Source organism: Zychaea mexicana (assembly GCF_025766255.1).
Source record: "Zychaea mexicana strain RSA 1403 chromosome Unknown BDB00scaffold_144, whole genome shotgun sequence".
Classification (NCBI taxonomy): Eukaryota; Fungi; Mucoromycota; class Mucoromycetes; order Mucorales; family Lichtheimiaceae; genus Zychaea; species Zychaea mexicana.
This window is the reverse complement of record NW_026516807.1, coordinates 75186-100834: the sequence shown is the minus strand read 5'-3', so window position 1 is coordinate 100834 and position 25649 is coordinate 75186. Positions and strand designations below refer to the sequence as shown.

At 42.4% G+C, this 25649-nt stretch overlaps 7 protein-coding genes across 7 annotated transcripts; 2 read left to right on the top strand and 5 right to left on the bottom strand.

Moving 5' to 3' along the window:
• Positions 1–94: 94 nt before the first annotated feature.
• On the bottom strand, positions 95–2395 carry BDB00DRAFT_983982 (uncharacterized protein). The gene is made up of 7 exons (XM_053130005.1): positions 2162–2395; positions 1924–2046; positions 1781–1843; positions 1625–1704; positions 1012–1514; positions 844–925; positions 95–762 (listed from the first exon to the last, which is right to left on the bottom strand). The coding sequence occupies exons 1-7, from the start codon at positions 2319–2321 to the stop codon at positions 451–453; spliced, it is 1323 nt and encodes a 440-aa protein (XP_052973585.1). The 5' UTR covers positions 2322–2395; the 3' UTR covers positions 95–450.
• Positions 2396–4437: 2042 nt separating this feature from the next.
• BDB00DRAFT_130722 (uncharacterized protein) lies at positions 4438–5123 on the bottom strand. Its single transcript, XM_053116186.1, has one exon. It carries the CDS (start codon positions 5040–5042, stop codon positions 4656–4658), a length of 387 nt encoding a protein of 128 aa, XP_052973584.1. The 5' UTR covers positions 5043–5123; the 3' UTR covers positions 4438–4655.
• Positions 5124–8057: 2934 nt separating this feature from the next.
• Positions 8058–9140, bottom strand: BDB00DRAFT_854796 (RNA recognition motif 2-domain-containing protein). The gene is made up of 6 exons (XM_053125699.1): positions 9118–9140; positions 8915–9043; positions 8654–8775; positions 8504–8545; positions 8240–8396; positions 8058–8158 (listed from the first exon to the last, which is right to left on the bottom strand). The coding sequence occupies exons 2-6, from the start codon at positions 8945–8947 to the stop codon at positions 8120–8122; spliced, it is 393 nt and encodes a 130-aa protein (XP_052973583.1). The 5' UTR covers positions 8948–9043; positions 9118–9140; the 3' UTR covers positions 8058–8119.
• A 7543-nt stretch (positions 9141–16683) lies between these two features.
• BDB00DRAFT_854759 (uncharacterized protein) lies at positions 16684–17390 on the top strand. The gene is made up of 2 exons (XM_053125698.1): positions 16684–17058; positions 17159–17390. The coding sequence occupies exon 1, from the start codon at positions 16706–16708 to the stop codon at positions 16991–16993; it is 288 nt and encodes a 95-aa protein (XP_052973582.1). The 5' UTR covers positions 16684–16705; the 3' UTR covers positions 16994–17058; positions 17159–17390.
• On the top strand, positions 17206–17814 carry BDB00DRAFT_130436 (uncharacterized protein). Its single transcript, XM_053116185.1, has one exon. The coding sequence runs from the start codon at positions 17388–17390 to the stop codon at positions 17721–17723; it is 336 nt and encodes a 111-aa protein (XP_052973581.1). The 5' UTR covers positions 17206–17387; the 3' UTR covers positions 17724–17814.
• An 870-nt stretch (positions 17815–18684) lies between these two features.
• BDB00DRAFT_878699 (uncharacterized protein) lies at positions 18685–19779 on the bottom strand (the record flags this gene model as incomplete). The annotated part of the gene is made up of 3 exons (XM_053127771.1): positions 18685–18765; positions 18853–19248; positions 19525–19779. 3 exons carry the CDS (start codon positions 19777–19779, stop codon positions 18685–18687), a joined length of 732 nt encoding a protein of 243 aa, XP_052973580.1.
• A 5390-nt stretch (positions 19780–25169) lies between these two features.
• Positions 25170–25427, bottom strand: BDB00DRAFT_744213 (uncharacterized protein; the record flags this gene model as incomplete). Its single annotated transcript, XM_053118508.1, has 2 exons — positions 25170–25237; positions 25328–25427. Coding segments are annotated over 2 exons (168 nt in total), but the record flags the coding sequence as incomplete, so codon positions are not given.
• Between the last annotated feature and the right edge of the window lie 222 nt (positions 25428–25649).

Below are 25649 nucleotides of genomic sequence, written 5' to 3'. Positions count from 1 at the left end.
GTTCATATAACCTGTACTACGTTATCGCGTTCAACATTTTTTGGTTTCCAATCTGATCCTAGTAGCAGTTGCATGAAGCACGTTTGCATTAGGGCTTTTTATTTCTGGTTCATATAAATTTTATATACAAAGATTAAATAAGTAGTACAGTTATCAGGAAACTTAACTAGAATTTATCAAAAATATTGTAGAGAAGTGGAGAAAATAGAGTCAAGTGATATTAGTATGAGGGTGGTAAGAGAGAAATTAGTAATAATGGGATAATGAATGAAATGTGATAATGCCACTTGTAGCTAAATATATACATTAGCTAAGTCCTGCTATTGGATAGCAAAGAATAAAAAAGTAATTGCAAATGCTGTTTTTCCCATGCCAGGTCTTCTGATGGTCATCATTAGCAATGATATGTAGTCGTTGTTGTTATTGTAAGCAAGTGGTTAGAAAATGCTATCATAGCCGATAGCGAGAGTCGTCCGTATAAGTAGTAGCATTACGCGGCGGTGCTCGGATAGTACTCGTCATTGCATTATATTGCAACTGATCTTCTTCGACACGACTCTGAATCTGGCTATGCTCGATCATTTCGATACTTTGATAATGATGTCTGCTATTGGAATACCCGCTGCTCACTCTTGACACACTTTCCAAATCCAACGACTTCTTTTCTGATGTTTGCATTCTTGATTTTGGTAAGTCACTACTGTTGATTGCTGTAGTGGCGCTGGCGCTCGTCATGCTGCCTCTGCTGTTAAGCCATTTTGACTGTTGTGAAAGAAAGAAAATGGGTGACAGATTGTTAGTTTGGGAAAAAACAGGTTTACTTTCATTAAACCGCATTCTTACCATCCGAGAAAATGAAATGCCGGTGTTTTCACCACCACCAGTGCTGGATGATACCAATCCTGCCAACGTCGCCATGCGTGGGCTGCAAAACAAACATATCAAGTTCAGTAAGTACGTCATGCGTTTCTAAATCGTAGATCAAAAGAACATGCGGGAGCCAGTACATACTTGAGGATCACGGCGAAAATGATGAGACCAGTGGCAATGCTACCATTGAACGTCCAAATCACCGCAAATGTAAGGTTATATGGCATGTAAAGCGATATGGAGACGCGCGAGACGCCGTACAGGACAACCATGATTGCAAACAGGATCAAGCAAAAGAACGCTGTCAGAATGATGATTTTGACTTTGAGTGCGCCCAACGAGAACTTGTTAACGTCTTCGCCAGTTGCACCTGGCTTGTCAATGAAATGGTGTCGTAAGAGTCGTATTAAGCGGAAGCCTGCATAAAGGATCAAAATAGCGAGGGAAGTGGTATAGAATGTCCACAGGTAGTACAGAGCATCGGTAAAATTGGCGGCGAGCACGAAATCACCGCGATCAGCGAACACACCCGCGGCAATTGCGCAAATATTGTTGGTAATATACGGCAGGGTAATGACGGCAACACAAGCTCCATCGATGATGTAGGGTGAGCGGATCCAGTTGTCGTATATCACCTTGCTACTCTGTGTTTTTGTTTTTGTTGTCGTTTCGATAAATAGAAAAGTATTATAGGTGAGAAAATCTTATGCTCACCAGTGCTTTTCTTATTGGGCTGTCACACGACAGGACTTACATTTGAAAGTGTATGTGCTATGCCGAATAGATAGCAGGCCAGTGCACCAAAGGCAAATTGCCATGGGAACTCAAAGAGAACTGCCCAAAAATAGAGAAAAAACACATCAGATTTTGATTGACACAATTAGGATACGCTCTGCTATCACCACTTTACATGAGCGAAACCCAACGTTAGGCGCAGCGTCGAGTACAAGAATGATCGCGTGAACTACCCGTACTACAAGAAAGCTCACAAATTAATTGTTATCCTATTGCTGATGAGCCCTCACTAGTCATCATTTTCGATATGAGCCTTACACAAGTGGAAGACGACGCCCATCACACCCATGCTCTCTATCGGTTTTGGTCTCGGAATTCCCGTTCTGCAGTCAAAAAGTGTTTGTTGGTGATAGTAAACGCGCTGGAATACGATGAATGCAGCTATTATGATATGTTGTTGAGCACATGTAGAAATGTCGGAAAATCAGTTGTTGTTGTTGTTGTTGCAAGAATTGTCAAGTAGACTTTGTTTGGCTTTTTTATTGCTAGTATGTACCAGTGAAAGCAAGCACTGCCGATAAGACGGCGTTAATAATGTATACGATCTTCAGTGCCGATGCTTCTTCACAGTTCGTGATGGTAAGACGCCAGTCGCAGTGGCACACACCGCTATCGCCACATATTCGCCCGAATTCGCTCTGTTCTTCTACATTCATGAGCTGTTCTGGATCGTCGTTTTTAAACCGATGAATCAAAAAGAAAGTAACAAAAAAGGGAGGAGAGAGAAAAGGGAAGAAGAGGACAAAGATGTGACAGTACTTGTGCTAAACCAAATACTAAAGCAGAACGAGATCGTGGGGTGCGATATATATAGCCCTCGTGTCACAATTTCTTTATTTTGCTACAGTGGTTGTCGATTATTCTATGAACTGTTATCACGATTATTCTCGCTTCTGCTGATGTTTAAGATTCAAAGTCCATAAGTATGTTGTTCCGCCTTCTTGTCCTTTTTGAGCGCAAGGGGTAAGCTGTAGCAGCAGTCAGTTAAAGGAGATTATCCTTGAGGAGAAGTAGGCTGCCCACGGGTATGCTGAATGCAGGTGTCAAAATATGTTCTGTTTTTCACACGCGCATAGCGGTTGCTGTACTTGCTCAACTCGAAATAAATGTGGTTTGTAATTTCAGGCAGCCTTTATCTGCCTTCTTACCCGAGACCTCATTTGGTATTGTCGACTACAAAGATCCGCAACCCTTTCTAACAGTAGGTAGCTGTAGTACCACCACGTTTAAGGTTTGTTTTATTATCTAAGCCAAATTTGAACAGTTTCCTTGATTTCGACCTTTTGGATCACAGTCAATTGAAATACAGCACTTTCTGGTTTTATCCCATCGAAAAATCAAAACACTCGCGAGAACCCGCCCACTACCGCCCGCATGAACCCTGCACTTTTCCCTAAACGCTAGAGCGCCTACATTCTCTTTGCTATATTTTGACAATGCTGTACAGAAACTTCGTGCATTTAATGATGTCGGATCACTATTATTGCTTGCATATGATTCAGTGCACCAAGTTATTAAAACAAGGAGGAACTTTTTCAATTCAACCCAGACCCATCCTCTTGCTTAAGTCATGGTCGTCACTACTATAATCTTGAAATGCTGTTCAGCGTAGAGTACATATACCTGCGTCGACCACATAATGTACGTTTCTTAAAAGTATAAATCCGTGGGATCGACGACCCGGAATGTCACTGTCACCATGTTATGGTTCTGTGTTACCGAAAGGATGATCGAATATCAAAAACAGTACATACCCGGAAACCATCATGCAGGTAGTTTACGGTTTTTATGGCACATGCAACCTTTGATACACTATTCATCTCAGCTCGGACCCTTCGCACAACAACACACTTTATCCTGATATGAACGCCAGTAGTGATCCGAATGCGATAACGAAGAAAACGAAAAAACGGGTTGAAGCTTGATGATGGACGAATTTCTGATGACTACAAATTTCTAGTAGTATACCATGAGTGAAAGACGAATAAAGCTTCCATTATGTTCTAGCAAAAGGTTTGTTCTCCACTCTACAATTTAAAATCAATGAAATTATGCCGCTGCTACATACCCCGCGGCGCATATAAGCTTGCAGCAAAGAAAAGGATTTCCATGGTCATCGTCAGTTTGCAGGCAAGATGCCAATATATTGACGAGAAAAGGAAGCATTCGAATCTCCAATAAGGTTGGGTATTTCTCCATCTCGACTACAAAGGGGTTACCGATGCCTCCTAAAAACTAGGAAATGATGATGACAAGACGCATTAATACAGCATCCTCCTTCTTCTAAACAACGCGATTTTTTTTTGGGTAAGATATTGTATTATGTTGCCTAAAAACCAAAGTGAGAGCTTTCCATACACGTGGAAAGATAGCTGCCAAATACAAATCCATGTAACACTGAGAACACCATCAGAGTTTTGCAAAACTGTACGCAAACATCCATGTAATTCATTGAGACCCTTATAGTTGTAACGATCATGCAAACGATAAAGGTATTGAAATTTCCGGATATGCCAACAAAGATATTGGTTACGCATACATATATTTTGAGCGAAGAGTAGGTTCTGATATTGAAGTTGAAAGTTTACTCGCTGAGGACTCTTCCTGATAATCCCAAAGCCTGACAGTGTCGCTACAACAGCAGCTCTCTGCATGTCTGAAAGTCCTACTCGGATCGCTCAAGTTGGATATGTATCGTCCATTGATTCACCCATACAGCAGTGTATATCTCTCTGAAGAGGCGAAGAAATTAGGGGCTTACATAGTAGAAATATAAAGACGCCATTAGCAGCATAAAATTGTGCAGCCTCAAAAAACAAATATGAGCCCCTTGAGTTTGTGATCACGCCAATCACGCCAAGCCTAAGGGCCTTTTCTTCTGGTTATTCATTCTAATAGTAGGTTGCTGGGAGCTTCACGTACAAAGAACGGGATAGTACGGGGAAAAAGGTAAAACTGATGTTCATCCATTTAAAAAAAAGATGAAGACTCTACGCTTGCAAAGCACCGTATAACAATGCTTGTTGTTTTTGCTTGCCCGATTCTATGGAGAGTCGTTCTTGCCGGTCGAGTAAACATTCGATCGTGTATCCCGAGCACCATACAATCATTGAGATGACTCCAGTCACCCACAAAAGCGTTGTGTTTGTAAGCCAAGGGGGAGAGAAAAACATTCTGGCCCACAAGGTTACGTGAGCGAGATCGTCGCCTTCGTCAACATCGCTGCTGTAAACTTGCTGGTGGTGCTGGTGGGGGTGGTCAATAGTAGAAAACATAACAGAAGAAGACCGTTCTGGTAGTGGTAGGCTATCACTTTTTGCGTTGACCGCATAAACAAAACAAAGGAAAAATAATGCAAAGAGCCAATAGCGATCCATTGTCGGTCGTTTTGGTTTTATGTATATTAGTATAAAAAGTAAGAGGAGGAAGAAGAAGAGAAAAGGCTTAACAGATATTCCAGAAACGATCTGATAACGACATAATTTTTTTTATAATCCCTGTGACATTCGTGTAACAATTTCCCCCCGAGTCACAAGAGGCAGAAGATGATAGATCGGGCATCAGCAGGAACGTCAGCCGACAATGGTTCTGTGTAAGTGACATAACAATATGGCTGCTATTAAAACGTTCGTATTTGATGTTTATCGCTATGTCGGAAACATGATCATTTTTTACTCTTCTTCCTTTATGTATCCATCTATACTACTATTATGAGCATCTTATCCTAAAACACCTAAAAAGTGACTTAACTTACGTAATATACTTGTCATCGTATGCATGTGTCCTACTCATGTTCTTCGGCTTGTATATCCATGCGCAGTGATGATGATGAACATTCCAAAAACGCAGATATTATGTAATGACTTTTGCGCCATAGTTTGATTTTCTAAAAAGAGGAATAGATGAGCGTCAGCCTAGTAAAACTACTCAGTTACCAGGTAATTGTATTGATAGTAGCAGATTCTTCGATCGTGAAGCAAGAAGTTGCCATGATTTGGTTGGCTACGATAATCTCAACAAAAGGGCAGTGTAGTAGGCTAAAGTTCGGCACTTAATTTAACCATCCAATATGATGAGCTAGTGCATGTGCTTGTGGTCAACCCCAAGATTGTCGCCTACCTAGCCGTTTCAAAAAAATCACGGAAACGGATTTCGGAAATTACTTTCTCCGAACGGTTAATCATGTAACCGAACCAAAATCCGTTTTTTCAGAAAACAATGCTAATCAAGCAAATAACTATGAAATTACTACTGCTATGTCCGCACGCACACTATATAAAATGACACGCTATGTACTGTAGCCTTTTCTGTTATATTATCTCAACTTCTCTACCTGCATTATGTAGAAAAATGGGTTTTTTTCATGGAACCTTCCATCCCTGGACGGTTAGCATCATTCTCTTGCAGTGTCCATGCTGATAAATCCAACCGGTATTTCTCTCATAATAGTCCATTCATCATCTTGCTGACAATGATAAGCTTTAGCCAATAGCTTGTGATATTTAAAGTCAATCCACATCAATATACAGTAGATTTTTTCACTGATTGGAGCGAAGATAAGCGTGTAGTATCGTGCTGTAAACCAGGCTGTTGTTATACTACACAGCCACTTAGTGCGTAGTATAGTGTCTCTGGTGGCTGACTTGAAATTCCAAAAAAACTGTGGGGGGAAGGAGTTGGAGCGTGGGCCTTACCAAAGTTGAAACCTCTGTTTGATCTTTAGTCACCATGCTGCAACGAAAAGCCACTCCCAGCTATATATACTTACTCCTTGTGGTCGCCTTGCTTTTAGTTCTCAGGATCCAGTCTATAGCACGCCATATTTTAATGTGACATATCAGAACAACCCATCGAGAAACGTGCGGAAAGAAAATCAGTTGCTATACTGGGAATTCTTACGTCTCTTGATAATGCTCAGAGTAGCCGTGATTGCCTTCTTGGATCAAATATATACACTTCTCGTTGGCAGGCGTACATTTAGCCTTAAAAGGAAGAAAAACCACGCTCATTCAGTGTTTTTCTACGTCATATATTCACGTATGTGTGTGTAATTTTTCTAGACTCAAATGGCAGCACAACAGCAACAACAGCAACATCAACAACAGCAACAACAGCACTATCACCATCCAGTACCACCTTCAACGCAGCAAGTGCAGCCTATCCCGCCTGCGACCATGTCATAACAACCACCACCACCAACCAGGTTTACTTTCATCTACCGCTGGTGTTGACCCTCAGCAATAACCACAACAACAGGCAGCCATCACAGATCCTGCTGCTGCATTAAGCCAGTTGGCGTAGATCTTGCAGAGCCAACAACAGCACCAGCAACATCAACAACTGCCATCTTACCCACCGTCTTCGGGTGGATGGAATCCTGACCATACGCCACAGTAATACTGATAAACTGATGAAACAAGACGTAATGTGTTGTTATATATGTGTAGAAATGATATCTTTAACCTTGATGATAAACATGGCATAGAAACGAACAGTGATACTTACGTATATATCTTGTGCTCAGCCGAATTACTCCTGTAGTTAATTACATGTTATGAGACCTCGTCCATAATACAGTTGTCCAGGACCGCTTGTTTCAAGTACGGTGAATTTACACCATCATCATGACGTAGGCGGTTATGGGCTTGTTCATTTATATTTCGGAAGCTAACAGTTTATTATAATCTTCGACACCCCTGACTTGGACTATCTTAAACCTTCGGCATGCGTGCTGCATACGCACAGGCCAACGGTTTATCACACTCAACGTTAAAACTATCCAACAGAAACCGGCAAAGGACGTTCGAAGGGATTCCAACCATGACTACCCACCCATTGCAGCTATCATTCTCAAAAATCATATTCCAAGACCGTCTCATGGATTTACGTTTTGGCCACCCAAAAGGCTATGTAAGCCCCCTAAATGTTACAGCCAACCTTGCCTTATATAAGCTTATTTTTACGTGCCACACTGCATGGACAATGGTCTCTTTCTTTCTATTAAAGTAAAAGGGTGATTCTTTTGTTTGCACGTACAGTAGCTCTTTTTTTATATACAGTGTGTGGCACCAATGATTTAGACTGGGATCGAATGGATTAGTTTAATGATACAATGGGGACACATGTTAGAATGTGTGTATAGTTTTTTTACAATTTATTCGATTACATACACTGCTCGATTGACACATACGTCAGAGAACTGTGACTGATTCTCGGAGCGTGCCATCAGTCCGTCAATAAGTGTGACGCTATCCTTCTATCGCTCATGTATTCCGAAATTCTATTTGACGTTGTATCATTTGCCCTTTAGAAAGAAAGCTCTAAGCCAGCTGGATGTACCTGCTGCTGTATACATGGAGCTACTAATCCAACTAAATGCTATTCGTACTTTTCAAATTGTATAAGCAAAGGTATAAATGTATTTTTATTTTTTTTGTAAATTTTTAAGTTTTTTTTAGAAAAGCATAAACATTGTGACGGGGAAGGGGAAGGGCTACATCAAAACAAAGCACCAAAAATGTGTTAGAGCAGAACAACTAACAAAAGCACGTGAAAAAGAAAAAAGGAAACTTGCCTCTTCTTCCCCGATGTGGCGGCCACTCGTGATGTAGAGCTTGGGGCCGTGGTCTTCTCCGACGACCCTTTCATCCTTGTACTTTCGTACTAGTGCCACTGTTCCTTGCGTGTTGCCGTACTCAATGGAGCATCGGTCTTCAGAATTGAAGCGGTTCCTGTTTGTCATTGATGTTGTTGCCAATATGTCATTGAGAAATTGAGTACATTAATTTTTGGAAGGTGCAAAAGGAGAGAGAAGAACAAGCGATGCGATAATACATACCAGCGTTTGCCAATCCTATTTTTGGCGAATGTAATTACCGAGCTATATATAGTACATGTACTCATATGTGATTAGTGGGAAACTCCACTTGACAATCAGAGCAACGTTAATGTCAGCAGCAGCAGTGAAAAAATATAATGAAGCATTTACCCAACGTTGATGAAGTTCACAAACGCGTATCCAACGTTGCGATTGCGCCTTGAGTCGAAACTCAGAAATAAAAAATCGTACGTTCCCTTGTTGGTAGCGTCGATTTCTTCCTTGAGCATTTGCTAAACCAAGTATGAGATAGAATAAGAGAGAAAAGGTCCGTTAGGGATTTGTCAAAGATTAAGCATAGTATGTAAGCACAGAAGATGGAGATGGATTGCAGTGACAATGAGAGGGTTTGTTGGTGGGGACGAAACCTACCTGGGTGTATTTTCGTGGTATGTTGTTTATCATGAGAGTTGTTCGCGTATCCCCTTTTAATGTTGGAATTTGGGAGCAAAGTACGCAAAGACAGTCGGTTCAGAGAGAGCAAGAGCAAGAGAGACAGAGCTATCAAAAAAAAAAAAGAAGAGGCTCGATCGTGAGTAACCAATAGCACAGTCATCATCATCTTTGACACACACCATGTACACTCTTGCTTCTCTCCTCCATTAAAGCAGTAACCGGGCGAGGCCGAGGAGGAGACGGCTATAGAAATGAAAGAAAGCAAGAGATTTGATCGTGAGTCGTCGTGATACTTCTTGACAGACATGCACACTACCACACGCACGGCCATGCGATGGATCCCGTTTCCCAAGAGTTATACGTACAGTTGGTGACGAGGAGGAGAAGGAGAAAGAGAAGGAGAAAGAAGCGGAAGAGAAGAGGCCAAAGAACTATGGATGGGTGGGTACGCGTACCTTTTATATAAGACTCGTTGTGATCGATTAGATTCTTGGCAATTGCGTGATTTGTCTGTTGTCCAATAGCCAAACGAGCGCATAGGCGATGAGGTCAACATTAAGAAAGAGCACAATGCATGTTTCAGTCAACAGTGCGGCAGAAAAACGATCGTTTTTCATTGACCATTCTACATTATTAGCTATAGTGTCGTCGTTTATTATTCGAGAAATGTGTCAATATTGGCATCATTCTATAGCCACGGCTCTGCTCTACATGAATCTTTCTTTGCTGAATGACGAACATAGTCAGTTTATATGAAAAGGAAGGAAGAAGAGGTCACTGTCGCAACTGACACGAACCAACTGCATGCTTCAGATTCGATTGTTGGAGAAACAAGTTTTAGACACGGTGAAGGGGTACCTGGCATCGTCTTTTTAAGACTAGGCAATTTCCAAAGCAATATTCCGCCGCAATTATCGTCGTAACTGTACATGATATTAGTATCATGTTAAAGCTAAAGACCTGCCCTTTCTTTTGATAACCTATTGCTAATGTGTCATGAATGGATAAAGAATGAACGGGAAGGAGTAAAGAGTTTGTACAGGACTCGTGGGAAGGCAAGTTCCCGATGCATGAATTTTCTGCAATTGCTTCCGCTGCACACAAGTACGGGAAAACATTGACGCGTTTGTTGTATAGAAAATGATCGTGCTAGTTTGTGCGCTGTAGCATGCAAGCCAAAATTAATGAGAGTGTTATCCTCCCAGTAAGGAGGATAAAGGTACCCGACGAAGGGCTATGGTGTCGTATCAAGTCACTGCGCTCAATTTAATGATAACACTGCTCAAAAGAAAGAGTATGTAGCAATTTGAGGTATACTACGCTAATATTTCCCTGGGACAAAAAGACTTTATATAAGCTTAGTTGTATGTCATGGTTGTTGAGGGACCAACCCTAAGCTCCTGCCTCTCAATGTGACACTTGATTATATAGACGTGGAATATCATGCGTAAAAAAGATACATCTCGGATTTTGCGTATGACTATTGCAATTGCGTTACCGTCGACAGTGACGATAATGAAGTCCACCAAGTCATCGCTGAAAGATCAATTCTCTGACACGTCCGTTCTGTATGATTAGTTTCAAAGTTGTAAAAACCAGTTGATGTGGACGTTTTTCCTAAGTACAGCAAGTTGGAATTTTTAATTTTCAAACCCATACTATGTATTTTGGCAATATCATTTTGTGTTTAGTGCGGGTCCGGACTCAGGTCCACAGCATGGCGGGGACCCAATCTTGATATCCAGGAAAAAAAAAAGAATTTTCGAAGCTTCGCCACTTTTCTTTTGTCAGGCACATCTGTCAGATTCCGTTTCCTTCATCTCATTTCCATTCCTCAATAAATCGTTCACTATCTTAACAACATGAGCAGAGGTCGTGGTAGCACTGTTACTCCCGCTAGGAGAAGCACCGCCCGTTTGGCTAATCGCCCGGGCCGTGTGGTGGCGAGTAATGGTGCCTCACCACGTCCTCTTTCTCTCCCTGTCCCTCCCCCTCTACCACAGTATACTTCTTTCATGAGCTCGCAAATGGAGTATCAAGCAGCTGCTGAATCTGCTGCTCGAGCTACATACGAACAAGCACGAGGAAGCCGTCCGCAGAATACAGTTAGATCGTATTCTCCCAGGCAGGAAGAATTTCTCGAGTGGTGCCGAAGACGCTGTCCAAATGATCACACTAACCAGTTGATCGACGACAGAAAGCTTCATCTTTTTCTTGTGGAAGAGGTTAGCCACATATCTGTTCGCAATCTATATATGTACGCATGTCTTACAATTGTGTTCTTTTTAGGTCGTCTTCAGAGAGAAGCGTAAACCTGGAAGAAAGAGAAAAGAGCCAGAGAATTCTGTGCTGTCGCCCGCCTCGTCACCCGCTCCTGCCATGCGTACCACCACCACCACCATGCCATCATCCTCGCCTGCTGCTGTTGTTCTCTCGCCCGCCACCGCCATCATGCCATCATCCTCGTCTGCTGCTGTTCTCTCGCCCGCCACCGCCGTCATGCCATCATCCTCGTCTGCTGCTGTTCTCTCGCCCGCCACCGCCGTCATGCCATCATCCTCGTCTGCTGCTGTTCTCTCGCCCGCCACCGCCGTCATGCCATCATCCTCGTCTGCTGCTGTTCTCTCGCCCGCCACCGCCGTCATGCCATCATCCTCGTCTGCTGCTGTTCTCTCGCCCGCCACCGCCGTCATGCCATCATCGTCGTCTGCTGCTGTTCTCTCGCCCGTCACCACCATCTTGCCATCATCGTCGTCGTCATCATCTGCTGCTCTACCTGTACGCGATGCTCCGGGTTATACCGTTGAGCAACCTGTTGCGCCTGATGCCCCCGCCCCCAAAGTCAAGCTTGCTACCGTTAAACAATACATTACTTCCATTGTCGATCTCCATTTTGAACAAGCCGAAACAGATCCTTGCTTCAATCGTCCGCATCCGCGTGGCCCGCTTGTTCATGCACTGGTTGATCATTTGAAACGTGTGGAAAAGGAGCTTAGTCGACAAAACTACGAAGACAGAGGCATGCGTACGACAGCAGATGGTTATTCGACATCAGCTGAGATGGAGCGTATTGTAGATCATTTTCTGGCCACCAACAAGCAACAAGGACTGCGAAACTGCACTGCTTTTCTTCTGCAACACTATGGACTTCTACGGGGCGAAAGCGTTCGTATGATGGAACTTGCCGATCTACAAACGTTACTTCTTGAGCGCGAGGGTGTCACTGAATGTCATGCGTTGGTGATGGTGCTTAAGCAAGGAAAAACAAACCAAGAGGGCCGTGTGGAGTTTGCTGCTGCGATGCGTAACGCCAATGTTGTTATCTGTCCTTTGATGATGCTTTCCTTTTATCTCTTTCATCGGTGGCACGTTGCTGGTGAGGCATTCCCTTGTTTCCAAAGCAATCGAGATTGGTTCGACATCAAGCTCATCAGAGGCAGAGATCGCAACACGCAGTCCATTACGTATGATCGTCATCGCGAGTGTATTTTAGAAGCATTCAAGTCAGTCGGCATTCACAGTAAAGCGGTCACTCACGCTATGAGGGGTTCGTCAGCACGCATGGCAGAGATATCTGGAACGAGCGAAGAGTCTATCCGGCGATTAGGTCGTTGGAATAATTCTGCTTTATCGACCAGTTATCTAACCAATTTGCCTCGTGATATCTTGCGGACCATGGCAGGATTCACTAGAGAGGCTGGCCAATTCTACTTACCTCGTGCTGCTGTTACACCACCCCTTGAGCTTTGCAAGAAGGTTTTTCCTGAAGTCGATCGGTGGCGGGCGTTGCTGGATGCCAAACAAGTGGAGGACTCGTGCGCGGCTGATTCGTTTTTGCGTCTTCTTGTGCAGTTGCGTGTTGTATTTTTGCAAGATTCGGTTTTGATGAAAAAGCGCTGTCCAGGTCATCATTTGTGGCAAGATCCTTTGTTCCGTGATCCTTTGTATCTTGAATTTGAACGGTATGTGCTGGTGGACTACAGTCTTTCGTTTATATACTAATTATCCTTTTAAAATAGTAACTTGAATCATGCACTTGAAAACAACGAAGAGCCCACTGATCTGTTACTTCAACGTGCCGTGCCGATCATTGAAAATAGACTTGCCATCTTGCAACAACAAATACAACAACAAATCGCTGCTCAGCAACAAGACACCAATCGCATCGTACAATCTTTCTCTAACGCCATACCCACTCTGGAAGCACTTGCGCAGCTTGCACCAAACATGAGTCGTATAGGAGATATTGTACAGCATTGGGACCGCATCGCCAGCGGACAAGTGTCCTTGAGCGTCACGCTCAACTTGGCAGGTCAGCAGCAGCAACAACAACAAGATCAGCAACAACAACAGCAGCAGGAAGGTTGGGGCTCGGTTTCGCTCCCGTCCTCGTCCTCCTCCCTCCCATCCACCATGACAGCAACTGTGGCACTGCCATCAGCAGCACCAGCGCCATCATCATCTTCGTCGTCGTCGTCAGCAGCACCAGCACCAACATCGTCATCATCATCGTCAGCAGCATCAGCACCAACTCATCACCATCATCATCGCCCCCAACAACAACAGCCCATATATCCATCCATGAACCGCACAAACGTCCAAACAATCCCACAATTATGGACTGAATGGTTTGACGGTTGGAATGGCGGCATGTCTGTGATTAGAATGGAAGAAGTGTACAAAACTGCATGGCGAAAAAGTGATTCAGACGGCAAATGGTTTCGTAGAAGACGAGCGATTATTCGGAAAGTTCAAGATTATATCGAAAGAAAAGGAATGCAAGAAAGAGTACCAGAAGCGTTGGACACTATACATAGACACTATCTCGCTGTCGGCATTACCTCATTAGATTCACTATCGAAAGACTTATGTTTTTTTGATACACTTTAAACTTTTTGTATATTCATTTCACCATCTTGTTCTTTTTTTCACTCGCTAGCTTTCCCTTTGACACGCTTTTTTTTTCAACTTTCTAACATTGGCCTTGCTTAGCCATATTTTTTTTATTGTATTACTTTCATGTTGTGGTCTGTTGGCCATGATGGTTTTTGCCTCGCTTTTTTTTTTCTTTTTAACTTTTGCTTGTTTCGTGGCCTTGTTTGGCCCTTTTTTTTTTTCAAAGAATATATAACTTTTGTTTCATGGGCTCACGAGGCCTGTCCTAAAAATGATTGTCAATGGTTTTGAATAGGGAATGCTTATTATAGTACGTTTTCTGAAGCATGATGAAATGCATTTGATAAATTAGTTGCACTTGATGCAGAGCTTAAGATGTAGGAATTAGATTATATATATACACGCAGTACTGGATATGGCTCTAATTTTAGTAATTTAATAATGGACACTCGAGACGACTGTGTATACCACGAACGATACATGGTTAGCAGCATGGCGATAATGTATTACTGGGAACAGAAATATGTTGTTTAAATGAAGGCGATGTAGATTAGTTTTTCTCTCCAAAAATGTTCGTACTGCTGCAGATGTTGCGCTGGTTTTTCGCACCTTCCGCTGTCAAAATGCATTGTGAATACATAAATCTTGAGCAGTTATCAAGGAAGGATAGTCATTAGAACTGCTTATAGTTAGTTCATCGGTCGATAGCGGTTACAAAGTGGTTTTATAATCGTTGCAATGGCAGCAATAAGTTGCTGTTATTCATCAGTCAGGCAAAGAAAGGAACAAGATATGACATGTTCCTACACAACACTAACTATCTCTACCTAGTGTCTGTTACATGTTCAAAGTACAGGAAAGGAGAGAAAACATTGTTAATATCTCAAGCATAGATAGAATAGCGTATACCGTCCAATCCACTGAGTCAATGTGCCATCTATACCAATGCTTTTTGAAAGCTATCAACAAGGTACCTGACGAGACAGAAGAAAGATAGGGTTAGTCTGAAGTGTAGACACTGATGTTGGATCTACGTGTATGTTAGAGTGTAATAGTTTTGCTAACACCATGGCATCCATATCACTGTCATCTAACATTGAAAGTATTGGAGAGATCACTAAAATGTAGGCTCTTTGAGTGGTACAGTTGCTGTATGTAGCTAGCATGATACAAATTACACGACCTAGAGCAGCTCATTCATTAAGAACAGCACGATTTAAAAAACTTATTCTGCAATCTCGGATGACATTAACCTTTCCTTGAATACATGGAATCAATGCCCGGTTCATTTAAAGCATTTTGAAGGTTTTCTGTAATTATTCTAAAGATACCAAGCTCTTCTTTTATTAATAACAAGCAGGTCCACGGCTCTACTTATAAAAACGGTCCCCAACAATTGATATTCGCAGATATCATTCGGTATAACCAATGATATCGCTGGATATCACTGTGGTCCTGCTATCGGGATTTCAAAAAATGGTGGACCCAGGTGGACTTTGGTGGACCTCAAGATTTTATACTTCGTCTTATCCATGTTATTCCATCTATTTGCATCATGGCTCTTCCGCACAAAAATCACACCCGGCAGGGTACAAGCCCTGCCTCACCCCAATCGCCCCCAAAACCGCAAAAACTCGACGTTCCTCGACTTTCATGCGCCAAAGTCATTCAGAAACATCGACAGTCGCTCATGCGACAAGAATCAGAGACTAGAGAATTGCTTGACGATAAAAACAACACCCGCACTACTCGGGTTATCCATTCCAACATCTGGCGTGTTGGTGAATCACCCGCCTCAGCAGACAGTGTCTACTTCGACGTTAGTAGCCGTACCGAACCAATCCCGCGTATTCTTGCCACCATCAACCAGCAGTTCCCCGAGAATTGTGGTGCGCAATCAATCCAAGAAGGCCCTCGCGTTATCATCGAGCTCTACTCTGAGGACCCGGAAGTGATTCAAGCTGCCTTAACCCAAGGACTTCACTTTAAAGACGGCGTTATCATTCTCGCCTGCAACACTCTATCAGGAGATGCCCAGATCAAGAAAGTGCGCCTATCCCATCTCCCCTACAGGAACCACACTGCATTAGTCGCGGGCATTATCAACAGCCTCAGCGTATACGGCAAGGTATTAGACTGCGGCATCTATTGAGACGCCGTGTCCGGCATGTACTTAGGCAATGGCTTCGCGGTGCTGGACCGCCAACCTATACGAGATGAGCAACCTTACTATGACCTCGCACACAGTGTTCAATGGGAAACAACTGAAGACTGCTTCTACGCCACCTGGGCCTCCATGGCTCTACATTGCTCGCGTTGCCACAAACCCGACCACCATGTTCGCATCTGCCCGAAACGCCCTCAGGCATATCGTGCCTGCTGGACCTGCGGACATGTCGGGCACATTTCGGCCGGCTGCCCGGACAACCCCAACAGCTACAAAGGGAAAACTAACAAGCGTCGCCGCAACGCCGACCGTCAGACCAAGAGTACCATCTCTATCACCGCCCAGGCTACAGACAACAGCAAAGTAGTAGCACAGCGTAACACCGATTCTACCGATGTGAGTCATAAGGTCAGCAAGGCTACTGTCGTGCAAGAGCCAGAACACACCACCACGGATCCCTCTGATACTGAAATGCACATATCCGACGAGAGCTCCGTCTCCGATTCCGATTCGCTTTACAACGTGGGTATGATAGTCAAGATTGTCGAGGTCACAAAATTACGCGTTATAGATTCGAAAATTTCAGTATAGGACATGGTCGAACTCAGATCTACGTTGGAATTTCAGCCTGGGCAGTGATCTACATACTGCATGGCACACGATCGAACGATGTGAAGCGTCCTATTGATTGCATTGTCCCTTATATGCATGGGCTATCGACACTCTTAACTCTTGGCTACAAGACAATCAAGCATGGCGCACCCATCGTCTTGAGAGTAGTGAAAGGATTAAACAGCGTACACTGGCCTGTTGCAAAGGGAATACTATTTAAGAAACCGGGTCGTGGGTCCCAACATTTCGGCCTGTATTTGATGCACATTTCTCATATGGTTCACGGACCTTCTCTTGAGCGACCGAAGGATTCGCTGGATCTTGCAACCGAAAATGATCCGCCATGCAAGCCCATAACTTCTCAGTCATTAATGCGATAGATACGACCTTTGACCTGCTTGACGAAATCATTCCGGTGACAAAGGACAGTTTTGCTAGCAAAATGGTACAATCCAAGAGCCCATCCTTAGAGCATTTTGGAGTTGTGGAAAAGTACACTTTCAGGAAAACTTAAATAGGTGGTGTGGATTTTGCGCGGCTATTAGATACGAACATATTTTTATCATGCAAAATACAACAACGGCACATTATGATGTTCTCAGTTGTTGCGGTTATTGTTCAACGGAGGAAATGAAAAGGGGATAGGATCCTCCGAGATGATGCATGCAACGAAAAAACAGCGGTTGTCATATGAAAATATTGATAATTAAAGGTTCTTTGCCTTTGACATCGTGGATATTGTCACTCGAATAACACTCTGGGCTCCTTAAATTGATGGTATATGATGGCTCTGATTTCTCGTTTTTCTTTGCTAATCGCTCATTATATGGTGCGCGTCACCAAGGATCGATATTTTTTACCTATTTTTTGAGAGCTTATTTCATAAATTTATATAGCATTCCTGCAGACACACTCATATATGTCGGCCCTGGTTACGACATTACACTGTATGCACCTGATCCACTTACCGGCCATTTAGTGCCAATTAGCCGCATTCCATTTCTTCATTTATCGAGTGTGCTGAATTGCTATGTAATACGTCGGGTGGTGCATGAGAACACTATCCGTACGTATCTACTTCCAAATCGTGTTTCCATTTTCCCTAAATGACCACTTTCCCTCCGACTCCTGTAACGCGCTATGACACAGCACGGCGATATGGGTTGTCATGGGCACGGCTGGCTTACAAGGCGGTGAGGAACAAGAAGGAGGTGGCTATGGCAATAGTAGATATCCTAACGATGAGCCAATTCACAAAGTTGGTGTTCTTTCAAAGGCCAAAATCGAGGATATTACCTAGTTTTGGAAACCTTTAAGATTTGGATGGTATGTTTTCTTTTATGAATCTGCGACGGTGACGATAAAAAAGGCAAGGCCAAGTATTCGATATCATATAACCTATATATGATGTTACGTTTTGATATTTTTGGAAATTTTAGATGGGAAACGACAAGAACAATGGAACATACCATGCAGGACCCAATACATTGTTTATACGACAGTCAGACGCGGGAAAATTGGGAATTGAATTAAAAACTGAAAACTTGAATAAAACTTTAATTTCATCCTTTAATCAGCCTTGAAATAACACTTATGTAGAGGTGAGTAAAGGATAAGAATAATACAGGATTTAAAGGATGACAATTAAAGGGCCGACGCGGTGGTGTATGAGGATGTCTACGATTTGTTGTTGCAGTACTACTGAAGACGCCTCCTTTTTATAACAATCAAAAGCAAGCTCACATCCCAATCGCCACGAAAGAACATACTTTAGAAGGATAATACGATAGTAATTATACCATGATAATAGTTCAAAGTGAACATTGTTTATTCAAAAAAGGGAGAAGGAGAGAGAGAGAGAGAGAGAGAGAGAGAGAGAGAGAGAGAGAGAGAGAGAGAGAGAGAGAGAGAAGGACCCCTACAATTCTGCTCGTCTTCTTTTGTAGACTCTATTGCCACAGTCAATGGCAATGAAAAAGAAAAGAAAGTTGAAGAACTATCAGTTAACTCTTGATACATTAACGTCACCAGCAATAACATATCACTGGTACTGTATATTGCTAGAGAGTATTTACCTCGGACGAGTGTTGTCTTCCTCTTCTTGCTCCTCGCCGTCACCGCTGCTGGATGACTCGTCGTCGGTCTTTTCCAGCTAATGATAATAAGTGTGTTGTAATAATGATAATTGAGTATCATTGTACAAAATATAAAGCATAGGAAATGTAGTTTTGTAACTTACACTTGTACGTTTGTGGTATCGGTGCTTGTTGCCCAACATGTATTGCAACAACCACTTCGTTGCCCACGAGTTGACGCATTGGTCAAAGTGAACATCGAATGCTTTACAGTTGACCTCTGGAATCAAAGCATACTTTTTTTGTATGCTAGGGTCAATTGAACTCCATGCTGTTGCAAGAGAAATGCCCTCCTCGGTGATGATCTCTTGGATGATCATGGTCGTTTCGAGCATGATGTTCGTCATGGCGTTGCCGCACAGCTCTTCTTCGTAATCGGCAAATAACTGTAAGGCAATGAATTGCCTCAGAACGTCTGTGCTCAAATTTTGAGCCTGGCGACGGTTGTTCACCACAACGAACGGGCGGACAAGTGTTCGTCTTGTGGTATTGACGTCTCTCTAAATAGTAAGAACAAACATATCAGCATTGACAGCAATACACTCTATGGCTTTCTTTGTACGCGATCTTCCTCCCTCTTTACTGTCTACATAGATACTCTTTCTATGTACTTCTAAATTGCTACCAACATAAAGTCGTCAACACTACCGTCTCCATATCTCTCTCTCACTCTCTTTGTTTCTTCTTTCCCAATGTTTCCAATCTACTCTTTCATTAACTGACGGCAACACTATTGCACCGCCTTCTAATGTAATGTATGAATCATCTAAACATACCGGTTCCTGTTCAACAGGCTCCTGCCTATCTCCTTGCTGGAGAACCTCAAAAATTCGATCCACTATTAGTCGGATCGCGTCAACTTTCTGGCGCAGCTCGGTGGCGACTGTCTTGAGCTCTTGCAGATCAGCGTCGACCTCCTCGTTTACTTCATCAATTCTTGTGATGAAACTCTTAACCGAGGAGATTACGGCAAATAATGCTTTTGTTGTTATAGCTTTTCCTGTTTGCTTTACGGTAGTATTATTAGACATTGTTAAAGGGAAAGGTAACTGGGCAAATAAAACGCGAGTGAGAAAGGAGAGAAAAAACGAGATATAAAACAAAAATGTTTTATACTATGAAATTTTTTATGGAGAATTCAAAAATTGACTACCGTCAATCACCCCTGATTTTACCTTTAACTGTTTTGATCATAAAAAAAATTATCAATCAAAGGATATAACATCTCTTTATATTTATTGTCTGTAAAAGAAACATCGTTTAAAAGATATACCATTTTTGACATTTTTTAATAATAGATATTATTAAGTAGTAGCTCTAGGATGACGCGCATACTATGCTGAAAACAGCCATGCTGCTCTATAATCTGCTCTTGACAATTTATTTTAAGCTGACCACATCCATCATTGCGGGCTTGGAGGATCGGCAATCGCTGATTGCCGTGGGCACATACTCGTATAAGTGAGCGTTTTTATTTTCGTTACACACGCCATCACAGTTGATATAACGATGGCCGAGACATTCTACAATGTGTCACTGGATCCCATGAAGACGCTGGCTGCGACGCTCAGCACATGTTTACTCCAGCCCAGTCCATTACACACTCAGTCATCCTGGTGATAAGATTTTAAACAACTTGCATAACACTATCCGCTATCATACCCTAGATACTTTTCCTTTTTTCTGGATTTGAATTCGCCAATATAATTGTGGTGACAAGACAAGCATTCTGAGTGCATCATCGGCCGCCCGTATAAGAGATTTAAGAGATCACAAATGACATACGTTTATGCATCATATCGCGTCAGTCCATATCGAATTACAGCTTTACATAAGCTGGATCATCCGAGTATAATGTTAACGTGCTTTACACAATTCGGTTGGATTGTCTCTATGCGACAGTGCTTAGCTGGTTGCCGTGGTAACTGCTGTGTATACTTTTGTTTGATATTGAAGCAAAAATCTTATGCTGATGATGCTTCAGGCTGTGTAATAATGTGTTCTTTTTTTCCCACAGTGTATTTATATATGCGTTTGCGCGGGCATCAGTAATATTGCAGTACTGCAATTGACATCTATTCAAGGTGAACTGCATGTCGCACTTGCATTACATGTGGATGGCTTCCAACCGTATACCAACATAAAACATACAATGACTGTTGTACATGTGGTTGTTTTGAATTTTGATCCTGACCCTCGGTAAGCAACCATACTACAATAATATTCGAGCAGGATTAAGATTGATTGTGCTATTATGCCTAAATTATCCTCAACATCGCCATGTACATAGGTATACAAACAAATACATGCTCCAAATATGCTTGATCCCGGGTCCATAGGCTCCAAGACATATGACGAGATTTCTTCAACCTATAATAAGAGAGCTACAGCACCTGGAAATTTACAGGATGGAAGTCAAGGTCGGAAACATCAGTCTGCACGCAAAGGTGCATTGGCTGCTTGCCACTGGTGATTTGCAGGCAGTTAAAGTACTGCAAAAATGGGTGTCGCATATGTCTTGTTCAAGGCGTACATCCGGTTGAAGGAGGAAAGGCGTGGATTTTCCTGATTTCAGCAACACTGCCAAAAGATGGAGGAAAGCTGATGATTTAAAGAGGAAGGGGAAAAAGGTATACTTTCTTTTTGATTATGGTATGTGCTCGTTATTAATTCACGTAAATTATACTCGTGTGCTATTATTAACATACGCACTTCCATACTTTTGCTACTATAGCAAGGACTAGATGGTCCGAGTCCTTTCACTGTGCTCCAAACTTTCCTCTCTCCAGATTAATCTGGTCTGGAAGAGTTTCATCTTCTGTCGCATGACACAGCGCACCAGTTCTTCGATTTGCTGCAAGGAAAATATGATCATCCAATCTGCTACAAGACAGAGCCCTTTTGTTATCGGTGTTAACACTGAACTGAAACAAATGAAATGTTCTCTTATGAATATCCCGACGGCGTTCGACAGCACATGGCATAGTTTGACCGGCAAAGGGAAGGTAATAACCGTCGACTGGTTAGAGTTCCTTTTGTACGTTGTCCCCACTCTGGTTGTGCCGCAAATCGATGATATCGTTGCCAAAGACGCTACGATGTGCCTCGTGAGAGCATGTCAGGGAACACTGCAGTTTTCTCACACAAGTGACGATTTCGCTATTATAGAAAGGTAATTATCCGTACAAAGACAAAACGAAAGACATATGAATAAAGAAGACAATAAGACTAATCAAGGTGGTTTATATGTGTAGTGATATCGAGTTCTGGCATGACTATTTACGCAGTCAAATCAGCGCAGAACAAATAAATCTCGAACGTTGTGACGACAGCGACGACGAAAGTAGCGTCAATAGCAGTAGCAGCAGTATCAACAGTAGCAGCATCAGTGACGATAATGAGTATATAGCACAATCCGTTCGTGTATTCACTGCAAATCAGCATTACCTCGCACGCTTCCTGATATGCTACGAAGGCTGGCATCTGTGTTACTACTGTTCATCCCGGTCGTTGGAAAGAATGATTGGTGTGTGCTCAAAAATAATAACCACGTACTCGGTCTCTGGTCAGCAAGCTGCGAACATAATGAAAAAATTGGCAATGGCACGTTGTCTCGACGCGGCAACTGATAGCAGCGTTGATACAGAAGAATCAAAAACACTTGCAGGACTCAGTTATACCAAAGTCAGGGACACGCTTGTTGTCTATATGAATCGCAAAGGGATAAGGTACAGCATTTTGAACGAAGATTGTAAGTACACAATGAGTCGGCTCTGGAGAGACCAAAAAACTTTTGGTAGCGTACTTACCCACCATGACCGATTGCGTGTTATGTACTATGTGAGATTAAAGCTTGATGATATTGACATGTAAGAAAAACTTACTTACCTTATAGAAAGGAATGATGACTTGTGCTTGTTGTGTTAACCCATCTTTTTCCCTTTTCAGAAATGCATCAGCAGGTCGTGGCTCGGTTTTTGCTCGCTGTTCCCAGTTTTACTTCGGGAAGGTGTACTTCTATTTTGTGCATGATCAAAGCAACAAAGACCGCATATTGGCAGCTGTTGGGCTCTTTAATCCCACGATTGATAGTGACAGCGGGTCTGTTTATTTGACGCCATCAGCAATAGCCGCTGAACAGCTGTTCGTTGTCGATGCTGACGAGATCTGCAACTACGCAGGTCTTTTGACGGGAACGTTTGGCAGGTCCAAACGCCACTACTGGATTTGGCCGGGTATGGTTTCAATATCAAAAGAGAAAAGTTATTTCGAAGATGGAACGTTGAAGAACATTTTTTAGAATAAATTCTTATAAGTCATGCTACCCTTTGCTTACCCTTTCGGTTCATGGGATTATACTTTAATCGCGTTTGCATGCTCTTAAACAAAAATCAAACGATCAACCTTTTCTTTCTCCTTTATTGAACCCTTAACTAATGACTAGCCCTTGACTTAACCTTTAGAGTCTTTGCTTAGTCTTTGTCGGCCTTTATCAATGATCATTTTTCCACAGTGAACCGCACTCGAGTCAGGTCTGTTTTTCTTAATTAAATAAACACATGTTTGTGGGTATATAAGTCCCACCACAAGTATAGAGATATTAGAGTAACCTTGCCATCGCCATCAATATTTTGATTGTATTTATGGAACAATAGACACCACAAGATGTATCCTTCACATTATGCCTGCTGCTGACATTTTTCTTTATTTTTGCTACTGATTGACCAATCATCCATGGATTTATCGTTACTGTAACTCTCCGTAAACTTATCGTTACCTACTTTACCATGATAGATATTCTAATAAGAGACTCAATGCGCATCTAATCTTATTTTACTCGGCAAAAATCGACAAACGGTGCTTGATGATATGTTAAATTCTGAGCAATAAACATCCTTCGTTGGCTCTCGCTTATTAAACTATACTGCGGCTATCTGTTTATTATAATTACACGTGGCACGGCTCTGTTGTCGTCTTCTAATTTCGTGACAGAGCTCACATCCACCTACTTGAGTTAGAAGTATGTACATGATTGTTATCAAACGATTCTCAAGATTTTTCATCGGTTTGACCTCACCTTCTTAAATAAAGAATAATATAATTCAAAATACCTTTTACTTGAAGGATATTAAAAACTAAATGTTTATGAGACTAACAGAAGTATACCGTTTGCAAAATGATTAGTAGAACTTAATCTCACTGCTGCACAACACATTCCGCCATTATCATTCCCACCTTTTATTGGAATGCTGCTGCCGTTAGTGAAGTATCTACTACGATAAGAGCGAACTGCCGAGAAGTTAGGAAAAGGTTGCACAGAGAATTGTTAAGACAAGATCCGATTTCGATCAAGTGGGAGGAAAAGCTATTGATTAATTGTATCATAAATCATCCAGGAAGCAACTGCCTTGTATAAATCAGACTTTGTAGTGTCAATGCTACTTGCGGTAATCATTTCTATGCTCACTATCTTTTCCTAACAAGCGACGAATGAGGTTGTCCGGGTTGAAACATGTAGGGATTCGTGATGCATTGCGAGTGCATAAAAGCCCCAAAGAAAGGGCCATTCCCCCCCCCTTCCATGCATGACTACTCTCAACCTCTTTAGCTATTTCACCATCAGCTACATACAGCGCATGTGTGCATATTGTACGTGAAGCGAAAACCTTGTTTGTGGAAGAGTTGTGGATGATTTTTGGAGTGTCTGGCTTAACAAATGTAAACTGAAATAAGAGTATTCGCTCATTAATATCGGAGAAGCCCTCAGTCATTTAATTATTATGATGATGACAAAGGTCAGATCATACAAGGCTATGCGCACCGTCAGAAGACCTGTGTTCACCCATACCACTACCCCCGAATCGCTTTGTTACCTAGTGCACCTAAGAAATCAAATGGTCGTTGCCCAAATCCCCTAAACCATTGCAAGTGTGGAGAAACTGTAGCATACCAAATATCATAGATTTTGTGTAGCACAAACATGTTCCGTCCAGCTCAACCCATATAAAACCCACCATGCACCACAAGCCATATCAGAGGCACACCAAGTGAAGCAAACATGGACGAAACGAAACAAAAGAGAATACAAGAGACGCAAACGGACCTCAGCGAAACAATTCGCCGCGCCGTCGCCTTCTATTTGATCTGCGTTTCTACGGCCCCAGCGATTTCGAAATGGAAAAGCACGGTTTTATATGTATTTTTTGTAGCCAATGAATAAGTAGATCACGGTTTCTGCACTCAGTTCGGTTGGAGCAGAAGAGGAAAGTGGTGGGTGGCGTTAAGTGATGATAATGGTGGTAGTTGTGGTAGTAGTAGTAGCAATAGCAGTAGTAGCAGTAGTAGCAGTGGTGCGATGACTATATGGTAGCGGATGATGATGCGTAAATTATGTAAATATTTCTTAGGCGGTGAGCTTGCTGTACAGAAGAGGGGTATACTGGAATACCGTCATGGCCGATAATGAAATGATACTGAGCAAGATAACATCTGGTATTGAAATAAGGTGTGTTGGCGTTAGTTGCCTCTATGTTATATAAGGCCAAGAAAAAAAAACGGAAAATGAAGGGGCAAACTTACTGAATAAAGCCTTCTCCCAAGGCTCTAACATGTACAGAGCCGTTTGTAATTCATACTTGTAGATAAGCGTCGAGATCGAGCTCGAAAGTCCCTGATTTGAAGAAGAAGAAGAAGAAGATGGCATGAGATGTGTAGTTGGAAAAAAAGAATAAGAATAAAAAAGAGGGTTAAACTTGGCGAACAGAGTGTGCCAAAATGGGTTTCGAAGATTTTGGTTCTCAGTTAAGCCCATCGTCGCCAAGGCAAAAATTCTCCATAGGAACCAATCACCGAAACTTTTACGACTTTCTCTTCCCTAAGACTGGACAATAAGCAGCAATCT